The following is an 18426-nucleotide window of genomic DNA, read 5'->3' as shown; positions in this document are numbered from 1 at the left end:
TAAATTTCAGGTATCAAAACCTGGAGACGTTCATCATCGATGTCAACTTGGTCTTTGATAACTGTGAAAAATTCAATGAAGACAATTCAGACATTGGTCGAGCTGGTCATAACATGAGGAAGTTCTTTGAGAAGCGCTGGACTGAGCTTCTGAAACAAACAAACTAAAACAAATAAAAAAAACACTTAAGATTAAAAAAAAAAAAAAAGTCTGTTCAGACTCTTCTCCAATACACCCATTCAACTTTTCGTAACCGGAGCACCAGGTGTTACTTTTTATTTTGTGATGGAGAACGTGGCTTTGCAGGATGGTAGAAGAAGAAGCCAACTCCTTAATAAGGAACCTGTGGTGTGCTTAGGAGAGGTGTCACCTTGAAAAATAAAAAGTTGTTTAGGTGCACTGGATTTATTACAACAGGGATGAAAGCCCCAAAGAGTCCCAGAGAAATGGGGTGTCATAGTGCAATACCATTCCCTGTCTCAGAACACTGCACTGAATGAATCCTCAAAAATGTCAATGATGTGTCTGCGCTAGAATACTTTCCACTACTTGTAAATAGTTTGTTTTTGTTTATTTGGGTTTTTTTGTTCGTTTGTTATTTAATCGTATTATAGTGAATGTATTTAATTTTGTAATAATTATTTATGAATCAAGGTCCACTTCATTTTCTATGAAAAAGGAGGAATCAGCCGAACTGCTTTGACTTCTGAAAAGGAATGTGTTATTGTGTTATAATTTTTTTCTCTCTCTCTCTCCCAAATATCAAACAAAGCCAAGACAAAAAAAAAGAAAAGGAAAAAAGAAAAAAAAAAGAGCTGTTTACACTGTTCAGTGCTTTGGGGCATCGGAGGACTGTATTCAATTGTTCGATCTGTAAAACTGCATTTATTTACAGCAACTGCAGAGGAACAGTTAGGCTGTGGTGATTCATGTGTATATACTGTTTATTAATGTCTATATTATGTCTTGTTTGGAACAATGTGTAAAAATTGTTTAAGAATATTAAGATATTGTTTATGCCTTAGAATGATTGTAGCATTCTATTTTAGTGAACGTGATGAAAACATTATCATAAATATTGTTTGTACAGTATATACATATCCTCTGCAAACACTGTGGTATCCTTAATCTTGGTAGTGCCTACCCTTCCAACAGGGGCATGTAGGGGATGTTATCGTTTTTAGTTTTCATTCTTTATGATAATTATTTTTTTATATGATTTCAATCCAACAAGGCCTCCAAAGTTGGACAGTGACACAGAAATCATTCCTCCCCATAAATAATAATAACTAAAAAGAGAAAAAAAGGAACAACAAGCATTCAGTTATGCTTCCATGATACATTTCCTCACAATCTGCCACAATACAAGGACCTAAGGCCATTTTTAACCACTGTGTTGAACCTTGCTGTGTGTTGTGGCCTGATGGAGGCAGCTAGATTTTTTTGTACCCAAGTCAAAAGTACTTGAAGTTACTTTATTTAAGATATTGTGGAATAAAAGTATCATTCTTTTGTAGGAGCTTTATTTTTCACTAGTGTGTGGCACGGACCTATTAAAAGGATGTTTTTCAACGTAAGTGACTCAAACTGGTTTCATTTCAAGTCCGACCTGCAGCTGTAGAAGTGCGGTTTAACTCTTTATTCTGTCAAAGTGCGAGTCATATGTAAAGTTGCACGTGTGACCCGATTAAAGAGAAATTTATTTTGTTTGTGCTTTTAGCTAAATATCTGCAATTGTACTTTACATCGTGTTAAATGCCTCTTTCATGACCAGACTGTAAAATGTTTTCAGGATCCTGAGAAGCTGCTCTGAAACATACATTTTTCAAGGATCTCAGAAACGGTGTCTCAAAACTGAATTCAACTTAACATCTGTAAATTAACAATAAAATCCAGAAAGAGCAGATCCTTATTTGTCTCATCGAGTGGCAGATTGTCATAATCCAAGCAGCCAGGAACACACAGGCACAAATGTAATCTTCAAAAAATTGGGTTTTATTATACCCCCAAAAAGGACAAGACGATTACAAAAATTCAAAATAACAAAAAATAAAGTTTTTAAGAATCAAGTGGGCCCATAAAAGAGGTTAACTTAACAGAACGCTACTCAAAAGTCACTTAACAAAAACATAGCTCAACAAACTGACCTGCCCAAATGAGAAACAGCTCCAGTTATATAGCAAATGAATAAACCATTATATACACCAAAGGTGAAAACTAAAGAGATAACAGCTAACCATCATTCAAGAAGAACCCCATTCCCCCTGCATGATCACAATAGATGGTCCAGTCCACTTTATTGGCTTCTGCATTTATGATCACAGAAGCTTTAGAGCATAACGTAAACATAAGACAAAAGACCAAATGAATATTACCCAAGTATCTCAGTTGTGTGGTTGCATGCATCCATCACACAGATCATAAAATGAAGACCGTTAATAAAAAGGAAAGTTAAGTGTGCCGTACACAGTTGGCAAGTGCAAGTTTAGCAAGTGCCTATTCCCAAGGTTTCTATACATTTTATTCTTGTAGGGAAAATATTAATCATGAACCCTGCCGCACGCTACAGTATGTATAGCCTGAGGCACTACACAGTTTAGACGCATACAGTTAGGTCCATAAGCATGTTGTTAATGACGTGTTTTGTAGTTTTACCTCTGTACATTACCAAACTCCAGATGTGACTTTCAGCTTTAATTCAAAAGGTTGTACAAAGGTTTTTACATGAAGTGCTGCGTAATTACAGCCATTTTTATACACAAGCCTTCATTGTCACATGCTTGAAAGTAATTGAGCAATTGACTGGTAACCAGTTTTCATAGCACTGTGAAGCCCATTCCCTCCTTTTCTTTTTTTCTGTCTTTCTTTTAATATTTATTTATTTTGAGGACAAATTAAGCAGATAAAAGATCTAGAACTGATTCAAAATTTTAAATTTGCATTTGGTGGTTGTTCACTGAAACTCTCAATTTGAGGTCCAGACCCAGTGGCGGTCCTAGCCTGTTTGGCGCCCTGGGCGAACACTCCCTCTGCCCCCCCCCCCCGCCACACACACACAGCAGTTGTGGAGTGTGCAGCAGTTGAGATGTTTAAGCTCCAGGCTTTGTGTTCATACAAGTACCGTATTTCCCGGACTACAAAGCGCACCTGAATATTAGCCGCACAAGCTAAAATCAGGGGAAAATCCTGTTTTGTACATACATTAGCCGCACTGACTAAAAGCCGCAGGTGTTTCAATGTTGACTTATCATATGTAAGAGAATATGCACAAAGGGAATTGTCAGGAAAGAGATGGCTGTTTGGAGACACACCCCTTTTATTAATATTTTGAAAAACAAGTTATGGGTACATATTTGCACAACTTTTTAGGTATATGTAAAAGTAGCGGTAATTACAAGTACGAAACATGTACTGTGCTTCATAAATGAGTAACAAATGTAGTACATAACAATAACCTACAGCACACCAGAAAAATAGATTCGGACTACCTTTTAGGATCAAGAAAAGTCAGTCATTCACCACCATCTTTCTCTTCTTCCTGCGCATTAAAACCACCAAAGTCCTCTTCTCCAGTGTCGGAAACGAACAGGCTCAGGGTGGCTTAGTCATCCACTCTCAGCTTCTTTCCTTCGTTGTCACTTTCAAAACCAAATAAATCCTCGTTGTCAGTGTCAGAGTCGAACACCCTCAGAAGGGCCGTGGCGGTGTCCTCCTCTCCATCATGCAGCAGTCCAGCCCTTCGAAATCCGTTGGTGATCGTGGATGTTTTCACACTTTTCCACGCTGTCAGAATCCACCGGTGGAGTTGAGCATAACTTGCTTTTCGCAAGTTTATTGCCGCTCGTCATCCACGACTCCCGCTGAACACGTAGCGCTACTTTGAAGTTTGTTTTTCGCGCTACTTGTACGGCACTATGTTGCCTGGCGGATGGACATGTGACCAACATATCACTCTTGAACCCCGATACTGTGTGTCTGATCACATGCCCTTCCGCCAGGCAACGTAGTGCCGTACAACAGCGGAACAAACAAAACAAATCATCTTACGATATCACAAAAATCCTGGACAATCCATAGAAAAGCCGCACCTGACTAAAAGCCGCAGGGTTCAAAGCTTGTGCAAAAAGTAGCGGCATAGCCCGACAATTACGGTATATATTAATATTCTTCATCATAAATGTTCAACACCGTTTCTTTAACCGATAGCTAGGAGAAATTACGGCAAATAAATAAGCCCATTTGAGAAAACAAAAGAAAAAAAAGAAAGAAAGGGGGATAGTTTAAATTTTAAAACACTTTACTTAAGGTAAAGATACAATATTATTCCTAATGAAGAAGCACCACGTCAAAAAAGTTGATGTCATTCCTCTGCTGTTGTTAAAATTCGGTTGATGGATCTGAAATGACAAAGATGAGGTCTTAGTGAAGAGAAAGTATTAGTAGCTACATCAACGCTGACCATTTAAAAAGACATCCACTCACAGAGTCAGTGTTTCAGGTCACTGGGAAATCCACTGCCGCTGATTTCGCTGTAACCTACAAAACAGGGTTTGATGCTTTAAAATTGGACTAACTTGTCAGCACCATTTAATTCAGCATTCCTGTGATTTTGGAGAATAAATGAATACCTGGCTGTCCATTGAGATGGCCGTAACTTGAACCGTTTGCCGGTGTGGTTTGATTGGAATGTAGTAGATGGCCACCTCTGCCGTCAGCGTAGTCTGTGCAGCGACGTTTTTCCGGTGGAAAGCCACTGTCATGTTCAAAGTCTCTGTCAAAGTGGTGTCGCTTGCGGCTCTCCCCTTCCTCGCTGCTTACTGAGTGGGAGATGGAAGCAGAGGAAGCAGAAGAAGCTAGTCCATGGTTTGGTTTCCCCACCGCACTGCCGCTGGGCTTGGAGCTTGTGGGATAGTCCCTCAGAGATCCATTCCCATTAACATGAACTACGCTGCCGTCAGCGTAGTCTGTGCAGCGACGTTTTTCCGGTGGAAAGCCATTGTCATGTTCAAAGTCTCTGTCAGAGTGGTGTCGCTTGCAGCTCTCCCCTTCCTCTCTGCTTCTGTTTCTGTGGCTCCGAGCTGCGTCTGGGCTGTGCAGGTCGGGATCGCTGTCCCGATGTCTCTTCTTTTTCTTCTTCATTTCCGCAGCTCTGTCTGAATCTCCGTCAGAACTTCTACGGGATGATAGAGAACCAATGACATTGTTTAACAAAACCGAGATCAAGCTTTACAGCCAGCCTAAGACAGAAAAAGTGACCCATTATCAATAAAATGATGAAAATTCTTTACGTTTTTAAGAAAATAATAATACTGATAGTGAGCTTTAACCCCATATTATTTTCAAACAAAATCTAGCTTAAAACAAACACATTTCCTTCTGTTTTCATTAAAGGATCGAGAGAAAGATGGCAATACTCACCCACTCTCACGGTGTCTGTCTTTATCCTTTGATTTCTTCTTTTTCTTACTCTTTTTGTGTTTTTTAGTGTGGCGGGCATCAGAGCTGTCGTCCCTGTCTTTGCTGAGAGTCCTCTTGCGATTTTGATCCTCTTTGTCTGGAGAGGAAAGGCGAGCCCGTGGCGGGGAGCCCTTGAACTTGTTTGTTTCTGGTGCTGTAGAAGGTGAGAAATTTCCTTCCTTGTAGTCCCGTCTGTACCGGTGACGATCGTCGTCGCTTTCTCGTTCGTGACTCCTATCCCTGTTGTGTCTTTCTCTATCTCTGCCAGAGCTAGAGTACAGTCTTTGCCTGTCTCGGGAAGATCGTTTTTCGTTGCAACTAGAACTAGGCTTGGACTGATACTGCTCCTTAGTATCCTTACGTCCTTCAGTCCCTGTTGTTGCACATTTATCTTGTGGTAGATCCTTGGCTTCATCCTTGCTTACGCTAACTTTCTGTGGAGCTGCAGAAGCCCCACTGGTGCTTTGAGAGCAGCCCGGCTGAGGGGGTAAGGCTGCAGGGTTGCCATCTTGCCCAGAAGAAGAAAGAGCGGAAGCAGATTCTTTAGCTGCAACAAAAGGGGTAGTTGTAGCAGTAGCTGAGGGTGAAGCGCTAACGGCGGAGGATTCTGTACAGTGAGGCAGGGGTTCAGATGGAGTTTTAGCCCTTGTGACAGGAGTGGAGAAATCCTGGCTTTCGTTAGCAGCAGGATGAATGCTCTGAGAAGAACTAGCCTGGGATGAGGCATCTTTGCTGGAAAAATAAAATACAAAAGCAATATGAGCAATGCTTTGTCACACTGGCAGAGAGGAAAGTCTGCACAGTTTTAAGATCACTCCTCTAAACTTAAAAATTTAAATGCATAAAATGGACAGCAGAGCAATAAGTTTTTTTTAGTTCAGTGTTAGGCTTACTTTGGTTGGCTATGGTCTCTGCCTATTCCATTAGCAACAGGAGCCGTAGACGTCAAACTGCCATGATTACTGCCAGAGATCTGATGTGCCCAAAATAAATAAAAGAAATATTAATAATATGTCCCTTTAAGAAAAACAAACAAAAACCCAAACAGACAAGCATTATGTGACGTAGGCTATGCACAGATACACCCACACACAGGTTGTTATCATCAGATTCCACATTTATTGAGAGTGTCCACGGAATTATAACAGAACACCGTCTGACAGCGGTCGGTTCCCGCAGCGTCTTCCTCCTCCACTCCTCTCCACCTCACTATATAAAAGGAAGGAAAACCACCATCAGTCCAAATCGCCATCAGCTGTTCTCATCAGCACCGCCCCGTTGAGCTCACTGCACCACTCCTCCCCTGCAGCCGCGCCCCGGACCACACCTCCGCCACATACCCCCACCGCCCGACTGAGGCCGGGGAGCCTTCCGGCCGAACCTACTCCCCCCCCGCGAGCGAGAGAGGAAATCGGCCACCGCCATCTGCGCCCCCGGCCTATGGACCACCTTGAACTTAAAGGGCTGTAAAGCCAGATACCACCGGGTGATCCGGGCGTTGGCATCTTTCATGCGGTGGAGCCACTGCAGCGGGGCGTGGTCCGAGCAGAGGGTGAATGAGCGCCCCAGAAAGTAATAGCGAACGGAGTCGACCGCCCACCGGATAGCCAAGCACTCCTTCTCCACGGTGCTTTCCCGTCTTTCACGCTCTGCCAGCTTCCGGCTGATGTAAAGAATGGGACGGTCGGCCCCCCGCACCTACTGGGACAAAACGGCCCCCAGCCCCCTGTTCGAGGCGTCAGTCTGCAGAACAAAAGGGAGGGAAAAGTTAGGGGCTGGTCAGCTGCGCAAACCCTGGCACGAACCGGCGATAGTAACCTGCCAGCCCCAGAAACCGTCTCACCTCCTTTTTAGTCTTGGGTGCGGGCAGGATGCGATAGCCGCCGTCTTTTCCACCTGTGGACGCACCTGCCCGCCCCCCAAGTGGTACCCCAGATACTGTACCTCCCTCCGTCCAACCGCACACTTCTTCGGGTTGGCCGTGAGCCCCGCCCTCCTCGGGGACTCCAGGACCGCGGCCACCCGCTGCACATGCTTCGCCCAGGTGTCGCTATGGATGATCACGTCATCCAAGTAAGCTGCAGCATACGCAGCGTGCGGGCGCAGCACCCGGTCCATGAGGCGCTGGAAAGTGGCAGGGGCCCCGAACAAGCCGAACGGAAGCGTAACGAACTGGTACAACCCATACAGAGTGGAGAAGGCCGTTTTCGCCTTGGACTCGGCAGACAAGGGAATCTGCCAGTAGCCCTTGGTTAAGTCCAGTGTCGTGAAAAAACGGGCCGTGCCCAGCCGATCCAGGAGCTCGTCGACCCGGGGCATGGGATAAGCATCAAAACGTGACACTTCATTCACCTTGCGATAGTCGACACAGAACCGTATAGACCCATCCTTCTTCACCACCAGAACGATGGGGCTACACCAGGCGCTGTGCGACTCTTCGATCACTCCCATTCTCAGCATTTCAGCCAATTCCCTCTGCACAATTTGCCGTTTATGCTCAGGAAGCCTGTAGGGCCGTGAACGCACCGTCACGCCAGGCTGCGTTACAAAATGATGCTCAATGACAGACGTCCGGCCGGGCAGGGGGGAGAACACGTCAGCAAAACGCTGTTGTAACGCGACAACGTCCGCTCTCTGGGCCTGTGTGAGATGGTCATCACAAGGGAGGGAGGCGGGGATGACGGAATTTGGCACCTCCGGCCCCAACTCATCTCTCTCCTTAACCAGGCTCACCAGCGACGCGGATTCAACCTCTCTCCACTTTTTAAGGAGATTGAGGTGATAAATCTGCGTGGCCCCACCCCTGTCCGACCGAGCGACCTCATAGTCAACGTCCCCGACACGCCGTGTGACCACAAAGGGCCCTTGCCACTTGGCGAGCAACTTTGAGCTGGAGGAAGGGAGTAACACAAGCACTTTGTCTCCCGGTGAAAATTGCCTGAGTCTAGCCCCTCTGTTATACAGGCGCTGCTGACGCTGCTGAGCCTGGAGCAAATTCTCCCGTGACAACCTCCCCAAAGTGTGGAGTTTCGCTCTCAGGTCCAGCACGTACTGAATCTCATTCTTGGCGGGGCTCGGACCGTCCTCCCAGCTTTCTTTAATCAGGTCGAGCACCCCACGTGGCCTCCTGCCGAACAGCAGTTCAAAGGGAGAAAATCCCGTGGAGGCCTGGGGCACCTCCCGCACTGCGAATAACAGAGGGTCTAGCCAGCGGTCCCAATTGTGTTCATCCTCGTTAATGAACTTACCAATCATAGACTTCAAAGTCTTATTCAGCCGCTCCACCAGCCCGTCCGTCTGAGGGTGGTAGACGCTGGTCCGAATAGATTTAATGTCCAGTAATTCGTACAGTTCCCGCAGTGTACGAGACATAAACGACGTGCCCTGGTCAGTCAGTATCTCTTTCAGGATTCCGACTCGGGAGATGACCTGAAACACCACTCTTTGCAGAGATGGTGCGCAGCGGGACTGCTTCCGGGTACCACGTTGCATAATCCACCAGGACTAACACAAAGCGGTAGCCGCGTGCACTCCGGTGAAACGGCCCGATGAGGTCCATGCCAATGCGCTCGAACGGGACCTCTATGAGTGGAAGCGGACGCAAAGGCGCTTTTGGTATGGCCGGCTGATTAACAAGTTGGCAGTCCGGGCAGGACGCGCACCAGCGGCGCACATCCGCTCGGATGCCCGGCCAATAAAATCGGGCCGTTATTCGCTCCAGAGTTTTTTCGTATCCCATATGCCCTGCCATGGGGTTATAATGAGCCACCTGGAAAATCGTTTCCCGGCGGCCCTGCGGCACCAACAGCTGGGTGTGTGTCACCACCTGCTCCAGTGGGAAATCGCCCGTGGGGGGAACTTCCGGAGCCGGCGGGGCTTCCCGTGAAGGACCCGCCGTCTCCCCCTCCCCAGAGTCAGTGTCGGACGGCCCCGCGTCACCGCTGAGCGCCGCGCAGACGCTACATGCTACTAACGGTCGTGATCGCACCCCCGCGTACTGTCCCAACAGATGATGAAACCCCGGCCAATTCGTGCCCAGAATTAGGGGATGCGACAGGCGCGGGTTAACCGCAGCCGTTACTCTATGCGTTTTGCCCTTATACTTTAATAACAGCGGCACTATGGGATACCTGTGAACATCACCATGAACACACCTCACCTCCACCCATTCTGCCTCCAGCAATGCCCCGGGGCGAACCAAACCTTGGTGCACGAGGGTCTGCGTGCAGCCTGTGTCCACCAAAGCATGGCGTATACCCCCTCGAGTCCTTACCGGAATGCTGTATGTCCCTCCCGGACCGGGAGAGGGCGCTGGAGCACCGGCAACGTGGAACACCTGCCCCACCTCCATCAGAGGACAGTCCCTCCTCAGGTGTCCCGGCTGTCCGCACTTCCAGCACTCCTGCCCCGGCATCTGTGCTGTTCTCCGTGGCTCAGGGGCAGCACTGCTCATGCCCGATCCCTGGGAAGGCACAAACGCAGCAAAAGGATTAGTGGGGCTCAGCGCCGGCGCCCGCTCTGCCTGCCCTAGTGCAGGCACCCGGCGCCTTGGTGCCGGCACCGGGGCTTGTCTGTTCGGCCTCCGGCCGCTGTCCCCGGGCTCCCCCGCTCTAGCGGCAAGGTGGTCCTCCGCCAACGTAACCGCCACCTCCAGACTCGCGGGACGGTGGCACCTGACCCATCTCGCCGTCTCCGCAGGCAGCGTCTCGCCCTCTGATGATCCCGGCTGCAGCCAGCGTACGGCCGCGTCATGCAGCTTCCGGGCCCAAGCAAACGGCCGATCCGCCGCAGCCAGCCGACAGGCCCGGAACCGCCGGCGGTGATCTTCAGCGGTGAGCCCCAACCTGTCCACCACCACCCGGCTCACGTCCTGGAAGCTGCCCCTCGAGGCCGGCGGCAGACTCAGGGCCGCCGTCCGAGCCTCCCCCGACAGCAGAGGAAGCAAACTCCACCTGCGGCCACTGGCAGGCCTCCGCCGTGGCACGAAAAGTCTCCAGAAAGACCTGGGGGTCGTCCCCGTCCCCCATCCGGGGCACCACCACCGACAGCGGCGGGGACTTCGGCGAGGCAGCGGCGCCAACCAGCCGCTCCAGAACCAGAGTCTGCCGGTCTGTCTGCTCCTGCAGCGCAGCCAGGTGAGCTCGCTGGGCTGCCGCATGGTCGTGGCTCATCTTCGCCATCTCCGCCAGCATCTGCGCCAGAAGCTGCAAAGGCTGGGCGGGCGGCGCAGCCTGCGGGTCGGACATCCCCACACCGGCAGGCTCCTGGGTTTCGGCACCACTTGTGACGTAGGCTATGCACAGATACACCCACACACAGGTTGTTATCATCAGATTCCACATTTATTGAGAGTGTCCACGGAATTATAACAGAACACCGTCTGACAGCGGTCGGTTCCCGCAGCGTCTTCCTCCTCCGCTCCTCTCCACCTCACTATATAAAAGGAAGGAAAACCACCATCAGTCCAAATCGCCATCAGCTGTTCTCACCAGCACCGCCCCGTTGAGCTCACTGCACCACTCCTCCCCTGCAGCTGCGCCCTGGACCACACCTCTGCCACACATTATAAAAATAAAGACAAGATTTACCTTGTCAGGGCCGCTGTGTCCATTCACTTTGTGATGACCATTGTGGCTGGATTTGAAGTCTCCATACGTTTGTCCATTTAATCCATTGCCATTATGGTTCACTCCTGACTTCCCATTGATAATTCTCCCAAAACCGCCAAAGACATTTCCTGTGTCTTTATTTTCATTAGGATGAGACTTGGATGAACTGCCGTTATCCAGAGTGCCACAGTTCTCTTGGTCTGATTCCTCTGAAGACTCTTGGCTGTACGGCACCAGGAAGGACGCCCCGTTTCCTACAGGGTTCTGATCCCCATTACTGAAAGGCATGCCGCTGACTTGGTTTAATGGACCCTCAGTAGCTGAGGGTGAAGCGCTAACAGCGGAGGATTCTGTACAGTGAGGCAGGGGTTCAGATGGAGTTTTAGCCCTTGTGACAGGAGTGGAGAAATCCTGGCTTTCATTAGCAGCAGGATGAAAGGCATGCCGCTGACTTGGTTTAGTGGACGCGGAATAAAACGAACGTCTGGTTGGACGTCTGAGGTAGACTGTGAGGAGGACAAAGAGCTGGAGGAGGACAAAGAGCTGGAGGAACTGCTGGCGGAGGACGGCTTGCAGTAAGAGGAGGAAGAAGCAGATGGGCAAATTGGTTTGCTTAGCCCAACTGAAAATGAAAGCTTCTGTTGTTTGTCGCTCTCTGGAATCATTGTGGGCCGGCTTACTGAGTGGGAGATGGAAGCAGAGGAAGCGGAAGAAGCTAGTCCATGGTTTGGTTTCCCCACCGCACTGCCGCTGAAGAGAACTCTGAAGGAACAAGAAGTCACAACAACAGGTTTTTAGAACAGAAACACTGGGTTTAACAAAACAACAACATTATCAGTACCCTCAGGTGAGGAAGTACCTTGTTCATGTGTGGTGGCAGCTGGGGGCCTATGAAGCCAACACTGTTGTGATGCATGGTGGTGATGGTGCGTGGGATCACCACCGGCCGGGGAGATGACTGACCAGATATGCCAGCGTTATGGTTCAAGTGGCTGTAGTCCCCAGTTTTTTTCACATCTGTGCACCTGATCACATGGAAAAAAGAATATTAACCATGACAAAGCATCAACATTATAAAATTAGGTTATAATAATACATTTTCTACAAGAAAAGTGGGAATAAACATGTCTACATTATTAAATAATGATGGGAAAAGTTCTACTGAAGGAATAAGCCTAGAATGTTTAAAAATACCGATGTTTACTCACTTGATGTAGAAGAGGACATATGCCTGCTGGTTTAGGACGGTCCTAATGTCACTGACTAACACGGACGAGTCATTCATCTGAAACCAGTGCCCATTGCTGGCCTGTGAGACAGAATGAGAGAGATGTGACACAGCAGATTCAGTTTCTGAATTGAATTTGAGCTAAAAAGAAGAATCTTATGGTTATATAGGGGTCTTTTTTTCTTTCTTTCAATGCATACAAAGTATTTTTCTCTGTTTGTGTAAACGGAGGCGGAAGGCTGGTTTTACTTCCACAGTGGGTTTTGTGCGAAGGAAGGAAACCTTCCTCCAAACGGACAGAGCAGTGGAGCCGCCAAGGGAAAGCACACGAATAAAATCTGTATAATTAAAATATAATTTATTATATTTAAATAGTTAAAAATGTAAAATGAATTAAAACAACCTTGGCCAAGGGGTAACACAATAAAAATCAATAAAACACAACATTAAAAGTCCAGTGGCCTGCGCCACGACCTAAAAGTCCCAGGGAGCTAAGAAATCCAGCGAAGTAGTATAAAAAGGGAAACCCAGCGGAGTCCTCTCCTTCCTTTCCGCATTCGCGTCCCGATATGCTGGAGAAAGGGAGGAGCGGCAGTCACTATTCTTCTAGACAGTTTTATTTCATAAAAAGGGATAAGTCAGAGACTTACCCCGGGTGGGCAGAGCTCTCAACTCCGCCCGCCGCTTCTTTAAAACTGCAAATCGGCACAGCCGTCTCGTGCCTTCCGCTGGTGCTGTCTCCGCTCTCCCCGCTGGTGTTGTCACTCCCCGCTGGCGATTTCGAGCCTCCAGCCCGAAGCCGAGGCCCTCAGCCTCTAGCCTTCAAGCGCAGCCGTCAATCACAGCTCTACAGCCCAAGCCTTCTCTCCATATCTCTGGCTCGGCTTCTCAGTCACTCCGGTCACTCTCTCTCGTCCCTTCTGCTTCGAGCCTCCAGCCCGAAGCCGAGGCGCTCAGCCTCTAGCCTTCGAGCGCAACTCCTCAAAGCAAAGTTTTCCTTCTTCACTCGTCCTCAAAAAGCGCTCCTTTCTGTCGTCTACCCAGCCCTCTTATTGGCCTCTCTGGTACCTCTCAGGTGAAATCAAGTTAGTAATCAGATAGGGTGGAGTCTTTACAGGACAGTTGTTCAATTAAATAAGATAAAAACATGCAATAGAACTCATACAAACAAACCCAATATACAATATTAAACAGATAAAACATTGCAAAACATGCACAGTAAAAACTCCAAATAACTTGTCCCGTTTCACCCCGTGACATTTGCATTCAGTTTTCTGCTAAAATGTGTTGTTTATGGTGTGTGTTTGTTTGTACTAAGCAACAGCAGCATTCAAAGAGATTCGGGCACAGCCAGTACCTTAATATAGCAGAAATAGTGTCCAGCATGACAACTCAATCCAGAGTGAACCAGCACAGCATACAGCCTGTAGAGCTGGGGCTCCCCGTGGGACTGAGACATGAAGGGCCGCAGATCCAGATGCTCCAAATACTTCACATCCTGATGACCACCAAACAAAAAATTTCGTCACGTCATCACTGAACAACCGGATAGCCAGTGGCGGTCCTAGCCTATTTGGCGCCCTGGGCGAACACTTGCACTGCTGTAACTGGAGCCTCGTCGTCTCGTCTCTCTTTATACTGGACTGTAGCGGAGATGACAATAAAGTTTACTTTGACTTCAGCAGCAAGCAGGTGCACCGAGGGCTCTCGCGCTCACTTTTCGTGTATAGCATTTCGAAAAAACATCGGTGCAAATTATAAGTCTGTATTATAATGTCTGGTGTTTTCGTGTTTGTTGGTTTGTTTTTATTTTGTTTTATTTTGCGAGTTGGTTATTGGATGCTGCTCCAGCCAGCCAGAGAATCCCCCGCCGCCCCGCCCTCTCCTCTCTGCGCCGCAAGCAGCAGGCGTAGGGGTGGGTTTTTATAATTGATTCATCGATTAAAATCGATTCTGGCTTGGATAACGTAAAATCGATTCATTAAAATCCTGAATCGATGTTTTAATATAAATTTATTTTGCCCAAAATGCCAGAATCTCAGGTGAAATCTCACAAAATTTCAAGAACCAGCAAAGAGTTAAGACAGTAAATGAGAGCAGGTACACGGATTCTGCACATAGACTTAAACACACAGCGCGACCCGCGGATCAGAATCAGTTAGATGTCGCCTTTCTCACAGTCGGGGCTGAAAGCCGACAGCTCGCTGATTCTGATCTGTCAGCGGGTCCGCGCTTTGTGTTCACACCCTTTATGCGCTGATTCTAAAGCTGTTAGTTTGATCTCTCTCCAAACAGTATTGACCGAACCAGCAGCAAAAGAAGATCCAAACGCTTCACATAAACATCATCGTGAATTCACTCTGACTTTTACTGTTTTGCTTCCACCGCGATGCACAGCTCTCTCTCTCTCTCTCTGTACTTCAAGAACAGTTTCCCTTTCTTCATTAATCTCTTGCTTGTTACGCACAAATCTACTGTTGTTTACAGCGCTGTCGGCTGCTGTTTTTTTCCCTTTTACATTCTTTCGAAAAGAAAACCTCATTTCTGCTGTTCAATACTGAACAAATTTAAACTTTTTAAAATTATTCAAAATGCAAAACGCTTAACCGTGTCTCTAATAAAACCGCTGTAACATCAGAGGTAATGTTCATATGTTGATTAATGGTTTTCTTTCGTTTTTGATGTACTGCAGAATATTTTTATAAAATTCCAGGCCAGGAAAATCACCATCATGTTTTTCTGTGTTTTATCTTCAGCTACTTTGACACAAAAGCATCTGCTGTGACGCTTACACCTGGACCTTGTGAATCGGAATTGAATCGATTCTAGAAATCAGTGACGATACCCAGCCCTAAGCAGGCGCACCTCGCAAACGAAGGGCGTCCTTACTCCCAGCAAATGGGCGATAGAAAACTGATCGGTGCCTATGCCATTCCCAATCCGGTTGTTCAGTCTGACGTCACTAGCCGTGTCTGGACCTAAACTCCGCTGCAGGTCCATATATCAAACGATCACTATGGCATTACTGAGAGTTGAAAAACTGTCTAAAGTCTTTCATCTTTAATAAAATGATCAGCGTTCTGCTCTACCAGGTGTAACAATTGAGTTTAACATCCAGGCATCCATGAAAACTTAACGGAGTTAGAAGTTAGCAGGGAGTTAGCTCGCTAGCTTCGATCTAAATACAATATAGCATGTCCTGACTGCGGGGTTTTGGAAACAAATTAAAACATACAGCTCTGTTATCACTTCCAGCATAAATGAAGACAGAAAACTAAACAGCAGTGACGTTTGTAGGGTTACTGAAGTTGGGCTAGCTGGTATATAATGATGTGCTACGTGACCGCTAGCGACACAGCTATGTTAGCATAATATAAACAAGCTAACTTTTTTTCCACTCGATAAAAGTTAACGTGAGTGTTCTCGGTGGTCAGGAACAAATGTAATCGCATGGCAGGATGCTGTAAAAGGACCACACTTCAGCCAGGAGAACAACTGAGATAATCCATCCATAATACGAGGTTAGTCATTCATATACTGCTGCATGGGCTGGGCTGTAGTTACATCCTAAGGTTTTAAAAACTGAGCTTAAATGATTAGCGGTAATAAAAGCAGAGGGAGGTCAACAATGATCACTGACTGTTTTAGGAGCTTTTTGATTTTAAATAGAAGAAAATACATAACATTAAACATGTTAACAACACAAAAGCCATATTAAACGCAGACTACTTTAGGCCCGGAAGTAGGATTCGTCATGTCATCGTTGAACAACCGGATATGCGCTGGCTGACGTCGGCAGTGGCGTGTCTAGAAAATTTTTGTGGGGGGGGGGGGGGGGGGGGGGGCAGGTAGGGGCACAGATTTGGAGAAGGGTGGCAGATGTAATTGGCAGATAATGTTAAAAACAATTCTACCAACCGTTAACCATAATTCAATAACCCTGTAAACCTAATAACCAAATGCGCTTTTAACTCTTATTAGAATGAGATTTTAACCACTACGGTGCAAAGTTTTTAGATACTGCGTTGATAAAGTACAAGAGATACAATCAGTCAGTGTTTACTCAGCATTCAAGGACATCAATATTTGCATAGTATTTTTACTGACATGTAGTGCACATGTTTTGGGCAAAAACATTTTTGAATATTAAAATACGAACATTTTTAACATACAATTGGCAAATTAGCCAATGCCAATGCAAAACCAATGCCTGTTAAAAAAAAGAAGATAATCTTCTCACAAACTGGTGTTTGATTTTGAAATAGGAAAAAAGTGGGGAAACAAATGAAAAGACTAACATTTGAATAAAACCTGAAAGCACGTAAATACATTCTATGCTGCCTTATGGTAAACTTTGGTAATATTAATGTATAAAGAACAACACTGGCTGATGATGAAATACAGTCAGCTGGCATGGTGACACTGCCAGTATTAACCTGCAGGGCTGGACTGGGACAGAAAATTGGGCATTTTGACTACAGACTGGCCCACCAGGTATTAAAGCCATAAAGACTTTGAATGAAAACAAGTGCTGTTGTGACAGTGATATACACTGTCTTTTTGGTATATGTTTGATTTCTATACATTTTACATCAGATAAAAACTTTGTTCGCAAGATTCAGATAATTATTTAATAAAAGCTAAATATTTTAAATGAGAATAATAAGAAAAGTATTTCTTTGTGCCCCCCTCTCCCTGTTAATGCCCTACCTGGCCCCCTGGCAACACTTTGCTAGAGCCGCCCCTGCACAGTTACCAGCTGTCAGCTACATAGAAAAGGATCCTGGTGTTATTTGTCTCTCAGAAACAGTTCATAACTTCCCTTCAACTCATTCATGTCGCCTAAAAGGTAAACCTATTTCTCCATCACTGTTCAGCTCTGATGATTCAGTAAGAACATCTCCTGGTTTCATCCTCATGTTTCCCTCTCACCACATAACCAAACCGACATCATGACCAGCAGCTTTTACAGCTGTGCCTCCAGCAAACATCAGCTGATACTAGAAATTAATATTAAATACATTCTAACAACAGCTGATCAAGCTTAAACGTGCTGCTGTTGTTTACCGCGACATCCGCTGGTTTCCTGTTTCTGGTGCAAAGTGGGCGATAAACAAACAAGAGAGACATCAGCTGATCATTGATCAGTTTCATGATTGAAGTAGCAATAGAAGAGGCAGCTGTAAAGACAGAATAACTCCAGCTTTGTGTCTTTTTCCATCCTAGCTGAAGTACGGGACAAACTGCGTCTCTTCTCAGCTCAATACGAAACACATAATATTTTCTCTGAATGAGGGACCATTCCATTTTTTAAGGAGCTGTTGGCAACTCTACTAACTAACCTTATGAATAAAACAAAGTTCACTATCAGTAACATCATAGCAATCGAACAGCTGTATAGAAACTCCTCATGCTAGCTCAGGCAGTATGAGGTATTGTAACTGACTGTAAAAAGTCAGCACAACGAAAATAAACTGCACCTAAACTTGGTTTATATCAGACCCAGATAGACTGCAGGTCATAACTTCTTACCTGAAGTTCAGTTCACCTGACACTTGGACCGGCGGCTGCCTCGTGTCTCTCCTCCTGCCTCACCTTCCCTCATCCACCTGTTGCCTCTGTGGAAGCTCTCCCATAGCCACCACCAAACAACTGAGTTATTTTTACACATAACCAGCATCTGGTCAATCCACCACTTCTCATTGTTCATGCCGTTACAAATAAATAAATAAATAAATAAATAACTAAATAAATAAAAAAATAAGTCATCAGCCCACCATGCAAACGTCCGATGGCTAGTCCAGCTATGTTAACTTGTTAATCTTTCGCCGAAAAAATGTTTTCTGCGGTGCTGTCTTTCGTGCTTGGCTCTCCTACCTTTGCTAACATGATGCGCATAGTGCAGAAGCCGGTGCTGCATTCACTTACCCTCGGATATCTGAGCTTCACTGTGAAACCATAATCGTACATTTGATATTTCATTTATTGTTTTAGCTTTGGGGTGGCTGGTTGGGGGTGGTGGCCTGTGCCCCCCCAGGCCACCCCGCTGGACACACCACTGGACACGCCACTGGACATCGGGGCAGCATGAGTACGAGCAATTTTTTTTTTTTTTTATTTTTTTTTACCGAT

The 18426-nt window shown here is 46.4% G+C and overlaps 3 protein-coding genes across 16 annotated transcripts in view; 1 reads left to right on the top strand and 2 right to left on the bottom strand.

Annotated features, from left to right (window-relative positions):
* Positions 1 to 1899, top strand: part of LOC146583498 (bromodomain adjacent to zinc finger domain protein 2B-like) — a 67923-nt gene extending 66024 nt beyond the window's left edge. For all 11 annotated transcript variants that reach the window (XM_085272454.1, XM_085272477.1, XM_085272484.1 and 8 more), the window contains one exon: positions 11 to 1899. In XM_085272454.1, the coding sequence (XP_085128580.1) occupies positions 11 to 167 (157 nt within the window). In that variant the 3' untranslated portion in view covers positions 168 to 1899. The remainder of the gene's footprint in view (positions 1 to 10) is intronic.
* Positions 1900 to 3069: 1170 nt separating this feature from the next.
* On the bottom strand, positions 3070 to 10619 carry LOC146583497 (uncharacterized). The gene is made up of 6 exons (XM_085272495.1): positions 9731 to 10619; positions 6351 to 6430; positions 5419 to 6189; positions 4629 to 5173; positions 4483 to 4536; positions 3070 to 4397 (listed from the first exon to the last, which is right to left on the bottom strand). The coding sequence occupies exons 1-5, from the start codon at positions 10613 to 10615 to the stop codon at positions 4487 to 4489; spliced, it is 2331 nt and encodes a 776-aa protein (XP_085128621.1). The 5' UTR covers positions 10616 to 10619; the 3' UTR covers positions 3070 to 4397; positions 4483 to 4486.
* A 165-nt stretch (positions 10620 to 10784) lies between these two features.
* On the bottom strand, positions 10785 to 18223 carry LOC146583496 (ubiquitin carboxyl-terminal hydrolase 42-like). Of its 4 annotated transcripts, XM_085272504.1 has the most exons (6): positions 15160 to 16044; positions 13652 to 13792; positions 12275 to 12375; positions 11926 to 12091; positions 11046 to 11828; positions 10785 to 10890 (listed from the first exon to the last, which is right to left on the bottom strand). In XM_085272504.1, the coding sequence occupies exons 1-6, from the start codon at positions 15292 to 15294 to the stop codon at positions 10888 to 10890; spliced, it is 1329 nt and encodes a 442-aa protein (XP_085128630.1). In that variant the 5' UTR covers positions 15295 to 16044; the 3' UTR covers positions 10785 to 10887. The 4 variants fall into 4 exon arrangements, with proteins under 4 accessions (XP_085128630.1, XP_085128631.1, XP_085128635.1 ...); XM_085272505.1 differs by lacking the exons at positions 10785 to 10890; positions 15160 to 16044 and adding an exon at positions 17827 to 18223 and having other exon boundaries at positions 10914 to 11828; XM_085272509.1 differs by lacking the exons at positions 10785 to 10890; positions 15160 to 16044 and adding an exon at positions 12945 to 13362 and having other exon boundaries at positions 10914 to 11828; positions 13652 to 13752.
* Between the last annotated feature and the right edge of the window lie 203 nt (positions 18224 to 18426).

Source organism: Mchenga conophoros, linkage group LG1 (genome assembly GCF_057382185.1).
Source record: "Mchenga conophoros isolate Kocher_MC1m ecotype Shallow Benthic linkage group LG1, M_conophoros_male_GT1.1, whole genome shotgun sequence".
NCBI lineage: Eukaryota > Metazoa > Chordata > Actinopteri > Cichliformes > Cichlidae > Mchenga > Mchenga conophoros.
The sequence above is the reverse complement of the archived record's forward strand: the minus strand, read 5'-3'. Positions and strand labels throughout refer to the sequence as shown.

What these genes read in the sequence shown, in the direction of transcription:
- LOC146583497 (XM_085272495.1), bottom strand. Translation starts at nt 10,615, where the DNA reads ATGCGGCAGCCCAGCGAGCTCACCTGGCTGCGCTGCAGGAGCAGACAG. An exon ending in AGAGACCATAGCCAACCAAA is followed by an intron (nt 6,190 to 6,350) that starts GTAAGCCTAACA and finishes TTATTTTTCCAG; the next exon opens with CAAAGATGCCTCATCCCAGG. An exon ending in GACAGACACCGTGAGAGTGG is followed by an intron (nt 5,174 to 5,418) that starts GTGAGTATTGCC and finishes ATCATCCCGTAG; the next exon opens with AAGTTCTGACGGAGATTCAG.
- LOC146583496 (XM_085272504.1), bottom strand. Translation starts at nt 15,294, where the DNA reads ATGGACCTGCAGCGGAGTTTAGGTCCAGACACGGCTAGTGACGTCAGA. An exon ending in ACTATTTCTGCTATATTAAG is followed by an intron (nt 12,376 to 13,651) that starts GTACTGGCTGTG and finishes TCTGTCTCACAG; the next exon opens with GCCAGCAATGGGCACTGGTT. An exon ending in TGCCACCACACATGAACAAG is followed by an intron (nt 11,829 to 11,925) that starts GTACTTCCTCAC and finishes TTGTTCCTTCAG; the next exon opens with AGTTCTCTTCAGCGGCAGTG.